The sequence below is a fragment of the Balaenoptera borealis genome, assembly GCF_965194805.1.
Source record: "Balaenoptera borealis genome assembly, chromosome: 10".
NCBI classification, from domain to species: Eukaryota; Metazoa; Chordata; class Mammalia; order Artiodactyla; family Balaenopteridae; genus Balaenoptera; species Balaenoptera borealis.
Window position 1 is genome coordinate 3,632,661 of NC_138874.1, and position 18,140 is coordinate 3,650,800.

Genomic DNA, 18,140 nt, shown 5'->3' on the forward strand with positions numbered 1-18,140 from the left:
GTAATAAACTTTTTTTTCCTTTAAATTCCTTTAGCTAACCAATGGCAATATACATATTTAGCCTTGAATTCACCTTAAAATCATTTTTAAAAGATTTAGGCTGAGAACACTTCAGAAAGAATTTCTCAGTGTCTACTTCGGTAGACTAGAGGGAGATTAGCCAAGGGAATTCTGAGGACCAAAAGACATAGTAAACCAAGGAAGCCTGGAAATGTCCAGCCACTTTCCTGAATAAACTCTACATAAGCAAATATATCATCAAGGAAATTCCCATTAGCACGCTGTACTTAAGGAACTTTCAAGAACTTCACAGTGCCTAGAAATGGTCTAACAAGAAGGCATTTGTAAGTCTTTGCTTCCTTTCTCAGTAGTCATTTTCTGTATCAAGTATTAAATAAGTTCCAGTGTGAAAACAGAAAATCAGCAGAGCTCTATTCAGTAAGGACTCTGACAGGTGTTCTGTCCATTTTTCCTAAGCTGCCAGAGTTTTAGACATCAGTTACTTTCCCTCCACCCCTTCCCCCCTCCCCATCCCACTTCCCCATTTCACACTAGACTTTATTTCCTTGCTAAACAATGAATATTAAAAGAAAGATTTAGCTTTCGTGAAAAGTATTATTGAACCAAACACTTTATTGTTTTCACTTATTTCTTTTCCTGCTATTCACCAGCAGTTCCCAGATTTTTAAGAAAAAGAGACCATGAACCTAAGTTCCTGCCTAAGTACTAGTGTTTGATCTGATGCAATTTTGCTTTTGACGTTCCCACTTTCCCACAGGAATTTTGCAGACCACAAGTAACTATATTTACACAGCTAATAGAATACGAAGCAGAGCTGTTGCTATTCCAAGTTGGTGGTATTCTCTCTGTGCCCAATAAATGCCATTTTTAAAATGAGCCATGCTCAAAACCTTTATAAAAGGTTAATAGATAACTTCTGAACTCACACAGGGCTGTTTTAACCATCACATTTTGTTTTTTAAATCATGAAGGTAAAAATAATTTTTTCTTTATTTAAGTTATACTATTTTACCGAAAGATGCTTGCTTTTTCCTCTGACTCAGTCGATTAGTGGGTGGATTAAACGCTAGATACTTGACTGGTTATACAAGGATTAAAGGTACAATAGTTGCCTCAAGAAGCTCACAGTGGTTTGAGGAATACAGGTGAGAAAAGAGTTTAAATACAGGATTATGACGCTCTCGACACAAGTGAGCACGTAGGTGGTTCGCACATAAATAATAACAGTGAAGCCCTTTTCGAGACCAGGGGAGAGAGAGGGAAGCCCAGGAAAGCTGGAGGTGACTCCAGGCCAGAGGTAGAGTGGACAGCATGAATGTCCATGGGGGGGACGCGAGAAAGTAGGGCACCAGCCACAGTACATTCCCCCAGCTGTGCTGAGAACCACTCAGTAAAGTTCTTCAGAAGGTTTGGAAAGTCTCAAACTTAGAATAGGGGATTGTGACACTTTTACAAAATGTTACAGCTGCAAATATCTGTTGCCTCTAAAGTGGAACGTGGAACATTGTTCTATGATTATGTCACTGTTTGGGTGGTGCCAGTTTCGGCCCCAGGCTTATTTTTCTTGGATTTCAAGTGAAGGCACCAGTCCTCCTTTTCCTATTTCCTCTTTTATTCAGTTTGGGTGAGCTTCTTCCAAAAGTCTGTAAACAGTATTAGAAAGTCAAGAGTGAATGACTCTTCTTGAGTCCTGTCATTAGTTTGATGGAACAGCAACCCCTAAATAAATACTGTTCAGCATCTCGAGGGTTCTGTGCCCTTCCTGACGTGGCTTTTGGTTCACGCCTTTCCTCTGACAAATAGGACAGGTTGATGGCCTTGCTACACAGATGTGGAGCAGGAGAAAGAAGGCTGTTAGGACTCAAGACATTAACTTGTGTGCTCATAATGGATGAAAGAAAAGAATCTGGACACACTTACACCAGCTTACTTTCTCTTAAATGTTATTTATGAAAAATACAGCTACAGAGGATTTTTAAACCAGGGTGCAGTCTTAGTGATTCTTTTCTTGGCCATTGGGATAACCACATAGCCTGTCCATTCTGTGGTAGAGTCAATTTCAAGTATCCAGTCTCATTAAATGACCTGGAAATTTTCATGTGATAGCCTTCATATTACATTCTCATGAGACAGCCTTTATATTACATTTCACAGACCATTTTTCCTACCCAGAAGCAACATAAAGAAAATATTTGTCAGCCTTGGGTATTAATATTTAATGGAGAAAATGATATCATCATATGTCAGTATTCAACTTATAAACAGTTTTTATTTTAATGAATTTTTCTAAAGCTAGTAATGCATTGGTAGTGCGTTAGAACTCTTGCATAATTTTGTAAAAAAGTTAGAAGTCTCTATTTTAAAAAAGTGAACACTGAAGTACATGAGAGGAAAATGATATAATGTCTGGGATTTGCTTTAAAATTCTTCCGCAAAGCAAAGAACCAACAGGAAGTAGGGCTGGATGAAGCAAACATAGGAAAACCTTGATAATTGCTGCGTCTGTGATCAGTACACAAGGTTCAGCCCATTCCCTCCACTTCTGAGGATGATTGAAATTTTTCATTAAGCCTGCAGATAACCATGTTGTCACATGCTCGTATATAAACTTACTCTATAGATTATTTTAAACATAGAAATTGTAGACTTACTCTTCTTGAAGTCCTAAGTTGTTCCTCCAGCATGCCTGTGTGTCCTCCATCCCTCCTGTAAGATGACCACTTTCATCTTTTGCAGAGTGGCCTGACCCCACTCCATTTGGCTGCTCAAGAAGATAGAGTGAATGTGGCCGAAGTCCTAGTAAACCAGGGGGCACACGTGGACGTCCAGACAAAGGTACACAAAAAGATTGTGCCCATCCAGAGTGTCATTGTGACTCCTTGTATGGAACAAGTACAATTTTCTAGGGGGAAAAATAAATCTTCCATCATATCTTTTATACTCAGTATTTCAAACGTGTATCAGTACAAGGGACACCAGTGTCTCTGGTTGTGGTGTCCCAGGTGCTTTTACCTTTACTGGCCTGAATACTTTATGTAGCTGCATATTGCTGCCTCCTGTGTTAATGCAATTTATTAATCCTTGTTACAACACACCTGCCCATCAAGGGCAGAGTGTGAAAGCTCGTACCTTTTTTAGTTTTTGTGACTGAGTTTTAAGAAATGCATACAGAAAAATTTGTCAGTAATTGATGACCTCTAACTTTGTTCAGGCATAGTCTATGGAAGAGGATACATTTTTATTCAACTACTACTCACTTGCTAAATTTCTTATGGTGTATATGATCGCTAGCAACTCCTTCCCTCTCTCAGCCAAAATAGTTATCTTTTCAAAAAGAAACTTCTGATTAATCTCATAGAATGCCACCATTTCAAACTCACATAAGACAAACGCATGTTTTGTGTCATCATCAAAGATAAGACTTCATATCAGTCTTTCTCTGAATATTTTCTTTCAGCGCTTAATTTTGTTACTCTTCATGTCAAACTTGTATCTACTTCAAAATGTAACTTTGTTTCTGTGTATCACATTTTTGACACAAAAATGAATACTTGTTAACTATTATACTGTGAATACGAACATTTTTGTGTATAATATAGATGGATTCTGAGGTGTGTGGACAGATATTGAAGATATTAATAACATAGAAGGGTCACCAGGAATTAGCCAGGTAAAAAGGTATTGCAGACATCAGAATCAGGCTGGATTTACGGGACGAGCCCAGGAAGCAGCCCTGAGTAGACTACACCCTTTGCAGGGTGCTCTGACTCTCTAGGGCTGTGGCTTCTCCACCCATACTGCATTCTATTAGAAAGAATCTGCCCAAAGGAGACGTGACCAGACAAGATCCTTTACGCTTTTTAAACTCTGTATTAAAATAGTGAAGCAAATATAATGGTCCCTGGCTGGGGTAGTCCTGGATAGAGCTGTGACCCAGGTAGCCTCCCTCACTCCCATTTCTGAAATGCCTCGTGCCCTTCAAGTCCCCATGGCCTCTTTGGTAGCCTAAGTACCCAGTTCTCTCTATTCTGTTTCTTTCCAAATTTTTCATTCTAAAAGAACCCCTTAACCCTGAATGCCTTACTACGTAGCTGAATGTTTAACAAAGAAACCAGTAAAGGCGACAGTAGTGGCTGAATGGTTTCTTGTTACTTTCCATGAAAATACAAGCATTTTTCAATCTGAAAAGCTCAGACTGGATTTAGCTTATATTCTTTACTGTGCTTGTACACTTTCATCAGAAAAGAAATCTTTACTTTAGAAGTTTGCAACTTCACGGTAAATAGATTCACCCTGGGTTGTTTTATTGACACACACACATACACACACAGACTTATAAACATTTTATTTGGTGCCCTCTGCCTTTATAAATTAAAAATTTGAGAAGGCAATAACAGGGTTCTGTTTCTCAGTACTTTTTATCTCAACACATCCAACATATACACCGCCAAAATTCAGTCAGGGATTAAGGCAGTGATTCTCAGGGGCAGGTTGGGAGGAGAAGAAATGGTGCCGTGAACCTTCTGTTCCAGATTTGCAAAAGCAACCCCACGGTTGAAGAGTATCGGGTCTCCACCAGGGTTTCCTCCTAACCCTGTCCAACTCAGGTCACAGTCTGTAATCATTTTTGTACTCAGTATAATATTTCTGAAGCATGTACCTTTTCCTGCCCTTTACAGGTGATGTAGTTCAGTAAGCATCTCTCTGTCTCTGAAAAAAAATTTTCCCTTCCTTTTTCTTCTCAGCAAAGATCACAGCACCAAAAAGAAGTGAGGCTATGATTGTCCCGTAGTTGAGTAGAGCAGGAGTGCAAAGAGATGGGTTGCTTGGATTTGCTTCCTAGCCTTGTAAATAAGGAGTTGATTATATCCCATGAGCTTCCAAATTCTTCCTGGTAAAGACGACATCCCCAAGCAGCCGACAGGTAGAACGTATGGTACCATTTGAGTCACTGGCTTCAATTTTAAAATAGTAATAATTAAATTATCAAGAGCTCTTTTCTCTCGTGGGGAAGAGACCAGAACATCCTGGTAACAGCCTTGCAGCCTTCCCACTGGCCTGCTGACCCACCACATCTCCACCTCACTTTGTATTTGAAGTTCACCAAATCAGTTTAGACTAAATTGTGCGGCTGGCCACAGGGTTTAATGCTCAGAGTCGTACAGCTGAAATGAAGCCACTTCTTTTGCTTTTTAAAAGGATAATCTCTGGAAGCATTTTATTTAGACCACCCCAAAACACACCAAAGCACTGATTCTCGGAGGTACTGATTAGCAAGTAAATAGTTCAATTAGCTTTCTTTTAATGTGTGTAAAATCATGAAAAATGTTTATTTGATACATACTCATTTCACATTTGTTTCTAGAGCTCTCACTAGTTGTTAGATTCTTACCTGGGTGATATGTTCCTTGTCCTCACAGAATTCATAGTCTAGAGAGGGAGGCGCAACAATAAAAATGTAATAATAATAGCAAAATTTACTACTCATTTTCTCTGTGTCAGATACTGTTCTAAGCATTTACCCTTATGAATTTGTTTAATCCTATGACTATCTTATAAGGTTGATAAAATTAGTATCCCTATTTTACAGAAACTGAGGCACAGAAAGGTAATTACTCATGTAAGGTAACATAGCTAGTTGGTCCAAAGCCTGATTTTAACCCCATGTGTAAATAAATAAATGTAGAGATATTGGCATTAACTGAATTATTTACAAAGGTGGGAGTATAGAAGGGGTCTATAGCTGGTTCAGCATCACAGGAACATGAGAAAAAATTGGGGGCACGCCCCAAGATACTGCTAGATAATTAAGATTATCTCAGAGGGCCTTGATGTGCCAGGCTTAAGTTTTTCATCCTGTTTGTACTGGGAAGCCTTGAAAGGTTGTAAACAGAAGATGATAAGATCAGATATTTAGAAAGATCCTAGGAGACAATGCAAAGAACAAGTTGGTAAAAGAGTTTGGAGCAGGGGCCGTTAGAAGGCTATTGCTGAGGTCCAGATGAAGAATAGAGACGGCCTCAACTAAGGGGCAGATGGGATGTCGGTAAACAAGAGAGAAATTGAAGAAGTACTTAACAAGTACGAACAATAAGACTTGAGACCATGTGTATATAGGGACTAAGGAAAAGTGAGAAATTCAGGATGGATCTAAGGACGTGGCTCTGTAACCAGGTGATCACAAGTCCCATTCAATGAGACAGGAAGTGAAGGAGAAGAAGCTGGTTGGAGAAAGAGCACCATGAGTTCTGTATTGGGTGTGTTGAGTCTTACATTACCTAGGGGCTGTCTAGGTAGAGACCGCTAGTAAATGACTAAAGTTTTGGTCTGGGATACAGAAGGGGCATCTGGACTAAAGGTACCGATTTGGACATGGTCAGAATAAATGTATCAGTTGAAGTTGTGAATGTGGACGTGATCGTTGAGGAACAGTGTGGAGGAAATCAAAGACAAAATCCCTAGGATCAACGATATTTTAAAGTGGATAGAGGAGGTGGAAGGAAGAAGGCCTGACTGAGGGCAGGAGGGAAATCGGGAAAGAATATGACATGGATGCCAAGTAACTGAAGACTGTCAAGGAGAGTGTGTCACAGAAGAGAAAGCACTAAAACACGTGTACTGGAGTGGCACCGGGGTTATTAGAAGGCAGTTTCACTGGAGTAGTGGAGATGGTGAGATATGGGGAAAATGGAAGGGAATGGTGAATAAAAATGGGGTTTTTTTCAAGAAGATTTAAGAGAATATAGACCCAGGAAAGGAGAGAAATATTTGAAAGGAGTGATTATTGTTTCCAAGTTTGGACGTATGGCAGTATGTTAGTAGGCTAAGAGGAAGGTGCCAGTAGAAAGAGAAATGGTCAAAGAAGTTATAAGGGGTGTCAGAAGTGGGATAGGCTGGGTTAGGGATGGAGATGACAATTGCCTTATTTTTCTTCTATCATTATGGAAATACTCTTTCATAATCTTTGACTCTTCTGTAGTACCTGAGAGGATCTTTGTTTTGTTTTCTATTTTAATCCCACACTAATTTTGGAGGTGAACAATAAAGTAAAAAAATCACAGGAGAAATTTTTTCAACTTTTTTTCCCTTTTTAGCGTGCTAAGACGTTCAACTGTAGCACCTTCAGGAAATGAGATACTGAGAGTTTATTTTCAGAGTTTGTTTTCTAAAGGAAAAATCTCTGTCTGTTACTAAATGCAACTTTTCAATCTCAATCAGTTTTATTGAACTAAAATTATGAAAAAGCTATTTATAAAAATATCTTACAGTCTGCCATATTATTAATATTTAGTGTAACATGTGACAAGAGAAAGGTATTCCCTAAAACAATAGTATCAACATAAAAAATTTGAAAACAAAAATTTTAACTGAAATAAAATCAGGGAATAATTGTAGTTGTGAGTGGATGTGTTCACTGAGGAAGACTATGCCAAGTGCAGGGAAGGCCAAAGACAGACTCGAGAGAGCACAGGTTTAGGAGGTGAGGAAATAGTGTGGATTTCCTGCTCCCGCTTTCTCAAACCATGCTGCATAGGGAGGCACTTAACTACTGCTCAGTAAGATCTCATGCTCAGGTACCACAGATCAGAAACACCAGCCTGAATATTCCATCTGTACCTGTTTGCTCTTCCTACACAAATACACCCTTTCAGTATTGCCTAAAGAAGATGACTTAACTTCAGCTTGTAATGATGGTATAAGTAGGCAACAGTGAAAAAAGGAAGTAAAGACTGCTCAGTTATCTGAACTATGACTGTTCCTTAGTTATTAAAGAAAAAAGAGTTGGTCTTTCCAAAATGTATTGCCACTAGTTGAAGGGAATTTCCCAAACCACATCTCTCCGGGCATGTTTGTGCAAGGTGCCGTTTACCATGGGAACTTTGTGACCCTCAATGAATGGAGGAGCCCCAGTTTTGGTTTCTCTGGATGAAAACTAAATCTTCCTGGCATGCATATGTATTTTTAATAAAATACTGTAGTATTTGTGGAGCAGCAAGAAGACCAATGTCTTAGAGCAGCGTGAACAAGGGAGAGACTCGTAGGAGATGAACTCAGAGATGTAATAGATGGGAGTTGGAGAGCAGGGTCCAGACCAACCATGTCCTAACAGTCCACTGTAATGACTTCGGGTTTTACTAGGAGTGACAGTGAAGCTATGAGGATGAGAAGAAACTGTACATTAAGGTACTTAGAATAATTCAATTTCTTTTAAAAATCTGATCAATACAGTAGCACAGTAGCCATTGGAAACTGTTGCATCATCGCTTAGGCATGTTGACCAGAAACTTGAAGAGTTCCTTAATATTTAAAATTTTTAAATATTTTCTGTAATCTTTTGGCTTGGGATCAGTCCTCTGCCACTAACACTGGGAATAATGTTACTTCAGTCAGTTAAGCTAATTGTACTGAGAACTGGTAGGAGAAAACTGTTTTCATGCCTCCCTCCCTAAGCAGCATTCTGATTCCTAACACAGTATCCTGAGTTCCTCAGTACCAAGAAAGAACCCTGCAAAGCAGGCAGGTGAATTCTGGTCCCCAAAATGGGATACCCTTCATCGTGCATGAAGCAGCTTTAGGGGTCCTAAGTCAGACTCATATACATGTGGTTACGGTGAGCTTATCAGCAGGGTCTGGTCAGTGTGGCTGCACTTACAGTTCAGTTCATAGAATAGAATCCAACCAGAGTCAGTTCTTTAGGGCAGCACATCCCTGCTGAGGTGTCTTCACCTTCCACAATCAGCTGTGTTCCGGACGTCCCCTTTTCAAATTCAAATACACCCATTTGCTGGAGTGTCTTAGTTAGTTTAGGCTGCTATAACAAGAATACTATAGCCTGGACAAACCTTTATTTCTCAGAGTTCTGGAGGTTGGGAAGTCCAAGATCAAGGTGCTGGTAGTAGGTAGAAAAGAGAAGAGGCAGGCCGTCTCCTTTCTCTTCTTATAAGGGCACTAATCCCACTCATGAGGGCTCCACCCTCATGACCGAATTACCTGCCAACGGTTCCATCTCTAAATACCATTACACTGGGATTAGGGTTTCAGCATACAACTTTTAGGGGATACAAACATTCAGTCTGTAGCACAGAGTCACCATAAAGACACATTAATGCCATCACATACGAGATGCAGACACTTGAAAACATGGACCCCTGACCCATGCCCATTTAGAAATATTATTAAAAGTCTATGCTCTCCCTTTCAGTGATCTGGTGCTGCCAGTGTCATCGTAAACAGAGATTGGCCATGGGCCCTGAAATTGTGTGGTGGAGTCTGTTACATTATGGCCATCTAGAAAAAATATCTGGAATATCCTTTTTTTAAAAAATAATTATCTAGAATATATATGTGTGTGTGTGTGTGTGTATGTATCTATATATACATACACATACATACACACATGATATATTTTTTAATAGATGGAATTTATAGCCCCTCAGGGGTCAGTGGATATTAATTGGAGAAGCAATCCATTGCTTTGTCTAAATGAGTGGTTTTCAAACTGTGGGGCTCTAGCTAGGTAGGCAGAAGACTTTAACTAGAGCATCTATTCCTAGATCAAGTTCGTACATCGCAGACCTCCTGAACTCACACCAGCCTCTCCTGCTTCAGTGTTTCTATCCTTCCTATCTCCGTCATACATTCTGATCATCATCTACTGCTTTCATGATCACTTAACCACCTAACATTTTTTAACCTCAATTTTATGCTTTTAGAGAGTAGAGTGTTGAATAAATGCTAGTCCAAGTCTGTCCATTGAGCACGCTTCTGACCCTCTGCAAGAAGCCACTGGATCCTTCTGTCTAGACTGTCTGTTGTTCCATCTTTTCGTCCTATCTTGAAAAGTTGTTATGGGAATAAAATGAGCCGATGCTAGAGCGAGCACTTTGGGACATTTAGTAACTATTTCCATGTGAGGTGGTATTGTTATTTATACCTCAGATTAGCTCTGAGAATTATCAGTGACATTTGTTTTATATAGGGAAAAAAAACTCTTTCTGCTGCGTTAAGAAAGGTTAAATAACACTTTTGCTTCTATTTAGGATATCTGTTACTGAAAGTATACTTAGGATGTTTCTTTTTTTAAAATATATATATATATATATATATATATAATTACAGATGGGATACACACCGCTACATGTGGGCTGCCACTATGGAAACATCAAGATTGTTAACTTCCTGCTCCAGCATTCTGCAAAAGTGAACGCCAAAACAAAGGTAAACTCCTTTCTCCTTTGTATCTACCAAGTCATTGATCTTGTGTCCAAGGAAGTAAGAGTCTTTTCTTCCATCTTCCTTCTACAGAATGGGTATACGCCGTTACACCAAGCAGCTCAACAGGGACACACGCATATAATCAACGTCTTGCTTCAGAACAATGCCTCCCCCAATGAACTCACTGTGGTAAGAGCAAAGGGCCAGCTAAGTGATGAGGGGGGAGCTGGGCCTGGGTGCTGGTGTCTTCTTACATTTTTTATTGGACAAGGTTGCTTTTTGACTTTCTATGTTTAGTAGGCATAAACAGAGCATTCAGTAGAATGAAGGGAAAAGGGCAATAGCTTTTGTTATTGTAACTTTTGTTAACTTTTTGTATTGTTGTGAGTTGTCCAGAGAGAGATGTGATTAACGTTTCCCACTTAAAAACTACATACCCACTGCTACCCAGTAGGGAGTACATACATAAGAAGAAGCACGTGTTTGTTTCCTTGATTACATAAAACATTAAAAGCCTCTCGGATTCCATGTGTAGCAGCCCAGACTCTACTGTATGAGTACAGACAGGTTAGGTGGGTTTTGTGCAAGGTATGTCTTTAATGAAACAGCGTTTTGGGTATGACAGTGGGAGAGGACTGGTGAGACACTCGCCTTACGTTTGTAAAGGCAAATGTGTGGAAACACACAGGCGCTGAGACACGTGGAATGACTTGTAATTCCTTGTCCACGTTTCCCTCTTCCCAGAATGGAAACACTGCCCTGGCCATTGCCCGGAGGCTTGGCTACATCTCAGTGGTGGACACCCTGAAGGTGGTAACTGAAGAGACTGTGACCACGACTGTGAGTAGTGGATGCCAGACCTTGTAACCCCGTTACCGCAGGAGCCAGTTCTCAGATTGTAGGTTTTTCCAGGCTTTGGGGAGATGAACCTTTTTTCCTCCATTCAGAAACTAAGCACCGTATTTCCAAATGCTGTCACCTCCTTGATGGCAGTCAGCAAAGCAAAACTCTCATTTCTGATGGGAAGAAAAATTCAAAACACTAAAAATACCTTTTCAAAAGTTATACCTTTCAAAAAGCTACAGAGGTTTTAGTTCCATAGAAAGCTAAATGTATTTCTTTATTTTGATATAAAAAATTTTTTTAATGAGATGTTTTGACATCCTTCTTTGGCAACGCAAGAAAGATGAAAACTCTAAGTTGGTTCTTTAAAATATTTTAACTCACAAATGATAATGGGTACATTGTCATCATTATTGTAAAAATATGTTTGCCTTGTTAGAGAAACATTAGAGATAGGATCCAAATCAGTTTTTCCCACCACGCTCGCTTCTCTTCCATTCACCTACTGGAGTTTTCCTAGGAAAAACAATAGGATGTTGTATTCAAACTTAAAGTAAATCTTTACCAGGAGGCCTTATTGCATCACATATTTTCACAAGCTGCCAACCTCTAGGATAAATCACTTCTTTGGAACCCCGTCTGGTGCCTTTGAACCCCATCGGGATTTGGTAACTTTGGAATCAAGAGCAGATATTGCCCCATGTCAGAGGTTTACTTGAGTTATTCCTGACTGCATGACTCAACACACAGGCCCGAGATTGAGTCGGTACAGTGTCAGTTTAGGACTCTGCAACACTTGGAATTATCAGCTGTGCTTCCTTTTCTCATATGCCACCTTCCAACACGAAGAAGGCAGAGTTCACGTCTGCAGTCTGGATATACAGTGCTTCGTACAAAACACCGTGGCTTGAAGGATTCTGTTGCTACCTGCCGGTTGCGTTGTTTGGCTGTGTACAGGTTTTAGAAACTAAAAATTCAGCCTACTGATCACAAAAGAGAAATGCTGTCATTTGCAAAAGAGAAAACAGTAGCTTTAATGGACTAGAGCAAGGGTTGTCAACCAGGGCACGTTTCTAACTTTAAGATATAGCTGGAATAGAAATAAATTCCTACATATTGCTTTCATATACCTCTTGAGTATTTCATCATCTTAAAATCTATCATTAAATTCTCGAGAAAAGAGTTTAAATAAATAATGTTTATTAACCTTAATTTTATAGATATGCCGTGTAACTCTCTTGGGAGTAGGAAAGGAGAGAAGGACAAGGTATTAAATAACAGCCACGTGTCACCATGCTATAAAAGATTTGAAGTCACTGAAATAAATATGTGAAACTTCTGTTTCAATGTTAGAGAACTGAAGATGGTATAATAGTTCAAAATATAAATCTTATTTGATTAAATGTCAATGATTTTCTCACCTGTTAGGGAAGTTCAAAATGTTTCTTTGATATCAAAAAGAGCTTTAGGAGAAAATAAAGTTACACACAGGGAAAGTAAAGTTACAGACTCAGGAAATGGACTGAGAGAAAAGGGTTTAGGGCTCCGGTTCCTAGTGAAAGAATGTGCACAGGAGTCATGCCATTTCTCACTCAACATCATCAGCTGACTTGGTAGGTGATTTTCTGCCAGAGAGAAAAGACTACTCATGCTAACAGGAAGGTCCAGTTTGCCCGGTGAAGTAAATGAGGCTTCTGCCAAATGAAACGCTCACATTGACTAGAAAAGAGTCCATTGAAGTCCCTAAGACCTAGCCCAGCACTGTGGTATTTGAGACTTTATTTCAAGCTGAGACACCACCTTGTCAGCCCTGCCTTTGCAGTTGCCTGTCATCTAGCTCAGAGAGGACTGACGGGATTCAGGGTGGGGTGTGTGCCCTTAAACTAACTAAGCACAGTGCAGCCGCCCACAGGTGGGTCTTTGTTCAGACCGTTATGGAAGCCCCAGCGACCATTGTCTCCTTAAGCAGGCATCAGCTCTTCAGCAGCCTTAAAAAGAATACTGCATCTTTGATAGGAGTGCCATGTTGGATATGGCAATTCTCAGAAAGATGCTTTAGTTAATGACATTACAATCATGACAGAGTAGGAAACTGAGTGGCTAGAAGCGGATATTCAAAAGATATGAATTAAGCTATTTAAATTGAGTTGTTTAAAATTCCCTCAGTAGCAACGAGCAGACTACTTCTATCACTCAGATGTTGGTTTCTAACAGCATTCTCTAATGGAGGGAACCAGGGCTCCTTGGAGAAATGACAAAATCTACAACTGGGGCAGGAAGTATACAAGATGAGCCTGGAACCTCTGGTAGTGCCAAAAAGTAAGGCCCTCCCTGTAAATAAATAAATAAACACATACACAAGATGATGGGACGTGTTAAAGGGACACGGGAATCCACTGAAAGACTTCCCAATGGCCAAAGCCAGAACAATTTGAACAAAAGAAATAAAATAGTATTGGGGTATAGTGCAAAGTATAAAATATATATCCATGAGTTCATACTGATACGGATAAATGATTGAATAACTATGGAGGAAGAGGCAGATTTCTCAGGCAAAAGAATTCCAAATAATTTATGAAAATACTTTCCCCTCCGAGAGGTAGATCATGATTCCCCACTGCTCAAGTGTGTCTGAGTATAGTAACTTCCCTCGGAAGAAAATAGTGTGGAGAGCAGGGGAAATAGAGTACATTACAGTGGAGAAAGCTGACCAACACTGCTTCAGCCAGATGACCAAGTACAACATCAACCCTGGTAAATCATGTTGACAGTATATGCCCTTGATGTGATGTAATGAAAATGACATTTTACTACAGTGGTCCTCCTCCCCAAAACATATAACCCCAGTCTAATCAATGAGAAAAACATGAGATGAATCTCAGTTAAGGGACATTCTACAAAATACCTGACCAGTTCACCCCAAAACTGTCAAGGTCATTAAAAACAAGGAAAGTCTGAGAAACTTAGCCATAGGAGCCTAAGGAGATTGACAGCGAACGATAACATGGTATCCTGGATGGGATGCTAGAACTGAAAAAGGATATTTGGCAAAAGCTAAGGAAATCTGAATAAAATATAGACTTTAATTAATAATAATAAATCAATATTGGTTCATGAATTGTGACAAAGGTACCATGCTAATATGTGTTAATCATAGGGAAAACTGGGTGAACACTCTCTACTATCCTCGCAATTTTTCTGTAAATCTAAAACTGTTCTAAAATATTTATTTTTTGAAAATGTTCAATTACAGTATTACATGCTGGAAAAAAAATACAAAATAATGCTTTACTTCAACATGACTTGTACCATTAGTCTTTTATATGCTCAGATTAAAAGAGGACTCATTTTTAAACAAAAACATATTAAGTCATTAATATTTTCAAACAAGTAATACTGTCAGTGTTCTTTGGATGGATACAATCTATCTAGGCGAAAAGTCATCGAAGAGCAAGTAAAAGATTCAGTAAAGCCTTTGCTCTGTCATACTGTATACCATTCTTTAAAATTTTGTGGCAGTTAAAATTATCCTGCAAATGCATTACCTCTAAAATATTTTCTGCAAACACATGGTTGTAAAAGTTATATAATTTATTGGAGTCTCAATATTGTGATTTATTCTAGAAATTAAAACATACACATAGGAAGGGAAAACGAGAAGGGGCTGGCTTGGCACAAGCAATAAAGACATGCTTCTTGCCCATCATTTGGCTTATCTTCAGCTAAGACTTTTAGTGGAATGGGGTGGCAGATCCATGAAGACCATGAAGAAGTATAGCAATGAACTAAGGGAGGCAGTATCTCTCTCCTTTTTTTCCTTTGAAAAGCTTTATTGGGGACCTAAAGCTTTTAAGCTGGTGCACTTTGCCACTAGAATTCTTTCACCTTGTGTTCGTTCTCTGCCATGTATATGATGAGGAACTTAGTGCTACGAAGGCGTAATTTTGATGTCGTTTTGTATGAGGGGGCCTTCAAGATATTCAACACACAAATCCCACAGTAAACCAACAGATGAATTTAGGAAGAAATGAATAGTCTCAGTAAAATGTCCTGTCTGCTCATACTAAAATGACTGCTTTCTTTGTTACTAGACTGTCATAGAGAAGCACAAAATGAATGTTCCAGAAACGATGAATGAAGTTCTTGACATGTCTGATGATGAAGGTATGAAAACCTCCTTTGAGTTCGTAGTAACAAAGAGTGACTTTGTATTTTTTTCCTGAAGAAAATTCATTGCAAAATGTTTTTAGAAGCATTAATATGTTTCATTGTAGTATCAAGAGTATGCATTTTTCACACTTACATTGTTCACTTAAATCATGCAGTTCGTAAAGCCAACGCCCCTGAAATGCTCAGTGATGGCGAATATATCTCAGATGTTGAAGAAGGTATTTGCGAATTTTTATTGTGATAAAATTTAACTACCAGCTTTATCTTCCATTTCTTATCTTTGAAATGTAACCCTTCCTTGAGTTACTAACTTTTCATTTTATCTTGCAATTGTTAATTAACGTATCATTTAAACAACATGTATTTGGTATCACTGACTGTCTTCTTTTAGTCTCTTTGAATCCCCTCTCCTTGAACGCATTTTTCAATTTGAAAATGCAAGTGTTAACTAACTATCTGGATTACTTTCTTACTATTTGTTTCTATTAAGCAGAAAAAAATTGTTTTTATTGTTTACATTTGAAAATCTAGAAAGTAAAATCTGATTAATGTTCATATCTAAAATTTTTTTTTAATAAGAGAGGGTTTATAAAGGAAGGGATCAAACGCCCATTCTAAGATGTACTCTAAGCTTTGCAGTGAAAGCTACTTTTGAACTTGAACTCATAATGAAAACTCAACCCGAACAAAACTGCTTTCAAAATGTAAGTTTTCAATATTAATTTCATGAAAGACAAATTATAGATGATTGTAACTATTCTTCATGTGCTTAAAAGAAACTACTAGTTTTCTGCCTTACTTAAAAATCAGTGCGTATGACGAGGTCATGTTATGTAGTTATATTAATGAATGACATCCTTATTGTTCATTGGAAAACTAGCATTTTTACAGTAAATAAATATGATAAAGATGGCAAATTTTGGCCTTTTTACTGAAATAATGAAATGTTTACTTAGAGTAGAATTTATATTATATTTATGTTTCTTTTCTGCATCATTTGACTCTCCCAAACAGTGTTCTGATTGCTTCTCCATTTTCCATCTCTCATGTTGTATTTTTCTCTTGGATCAGTCTTAGTGCAGCTAGTCTTTCTCTGCCTCTGGGTTGGCTGTATTGTAATTACTGGTTCCTTCTTTGATTTGTCCAGATTTCATTGGAAACCTAAATAGTGGGAAAGCCTACCTGATCCAAAGTCACTTTAGCTTTCTCAGTTCCAATGACTGCCAAGTGTAAGTGCGTTGTAGCCAGGGATTGCCCGCCTAGGAGAGCTAATGTCTTGATGGTCATTTAGGGACCTGAAAGTACCTGTCTCATTGTTTGTAAATGTTTTGATAAATATTAAAGGCTTCTACTCATCATTTTTCTTTCTTTTTCTGTAAACCATCAACTATATGTTTACCTCTGTTTATCCTCCAGTGGATAATATTTGCATCTTCGTTAGGACTCTACGAGTAATATGCCTTACGTCATATTATATTTCGCTGCTTTCTTATGCAACATTTTCAGAGTAATTTCACCTGTGCAGAAGATAAAAGGAAAGTGATGTTCTCACAAAGATGCATACACTCACAAAATATGGTGTCAAATGAAATTATTATGAGATATAATATGACAGTCACAGACCTAAAAACTTGCTAGTTTCTAACAAGATATCCCCAAATAGCTGCATTGATGAGAGGCCAAGTTTGAATGGACTATGTAACAACCTTATACATGTGGATAACTAATTTCCAAAAAGAAGGCATTTTGAATCTCTTCATTTGAAGATATTTCATTTAGCTGTTTAGCTAGAAATGACAATCATTTCCTTTAGATTGATCTCAGCTTGGGAATTTGAAATGAATAAGCAAATTTTCATTCTCATTTTATCCATCTTTCTTTAAACTTAGCCCTTGCTTTATGGATGTGTCCAGGGGCTGTTGGAATAAAATGGCTCTTGACTTCATAATGTTGTAGCATTTAATGTTGAAAGGGAGTTGGTTAAAGGTCACTCAGTCTGAACAACCGTCACGTAGTGCTGCAATTACCTCTGTTACGAGATCCTATGCCCAAATGCGTCCATCATGGGAATTCCCTAATTCCCAGACTGCCTATTCCATGTGAACAACTCTGACTTTAAATATTCTTCATTTTAGGGAGCATTATTGTCACTGATTCAGGCCTTAACTCAGTGATTCAAACTGATCTCTTTGGCACTATTTACAACAAAAGCTGCCTCATTCACGGAACAATCCTTCTGATATTTAAAAATGCTTTTCGTATTTCTTAGTGTTTCTTCCTCTGGGCATACTATTGGCACTTCCTTCCCCTGTTCCCATACTATCATGGTCAATCTCCTATGTACATTTCATTGTGTCTGTATCCATCTCAAACTGAGGTGGCCAGAACCGAACACCACGTTTGAGGTATAGTCTGATCAAAGCAGAGTGTACAGGGCTATTGCTTTGTCCATAGATGATAAATACCAAAAATCTATGATTGAAGATGAAGATATTTCCAAGGTTATAATATATACTTAATTGAGTCCTATTAATATTACTATCGGCCAATGTCCCTAAGTTTTGCTTTCATGAGGTCTGGTAAGCCACAGTAGCCCTTTATCACATATTTGTATCATTCTCTGCTGCATGAACTAGCATTTCTATTCTACTCCAAATCCCACAACAAATCATTTTGAAAGTTAAATTCTAAAAGGATCCCTACAACTTTAGTCTTGCCAGGGCTTTGCCACTGTAGGCTGATTTGGTGCTGCCTGTTTCATTAAGCCCTTATGGACGGAGGCAAATGTCTATTTCTGTGAAACCACAGCATGTTGTGAATCTCCCTACATAAGAGCTAGTAAGTTCTTGAGGTATCCCAGGTGCTAAGAATATCAGCAGCTTTTAAAAGCA

At 38.6% G+C, this 18,140-nt stretch overlaps 1 protein-coding gene across 11 annotated transcripts in view; it reads left to right on the forward strand.

Annotated features, from left to right (window-relative positions):
- The window catches only part of ANK3 (ankyrin 3), a 562,075-nt gene extending 543,935 nt beyond the window's left edge, over positions 1-18,140 (forward strand). For all 11 annotated transcript variants that reach the window (XM_082407428.1, XM_082407432.1, XM_082407425.1 and 8 more), the window contains 6 exons: positions 2,758-2,856; positions 10,141-10,239; positions 10,327-10,425; positions 10,981-11,076; positions 15,171-15,243; positions 15,405-18,140. In XM_082407428.1, coding sequence (XP_082263554.1) covers positions 2,758-2,856; positions 10,141-10,239; positions 10,327-10,425; positions 10,981-11,076; positions 15,171-15,243; positions 15,405-15,490 — 552 coding nt within the window. In that variant the 3' untranslated portion in view covers positions 15,491-18,140. The remainder of the gene's footprint in view (positions 1-2,757; positions 2,857-10,140; positions 10,240-10,326; positions 10,426-10,980; positions 11,077-15,170; positions 15,244-15,404) is intronic.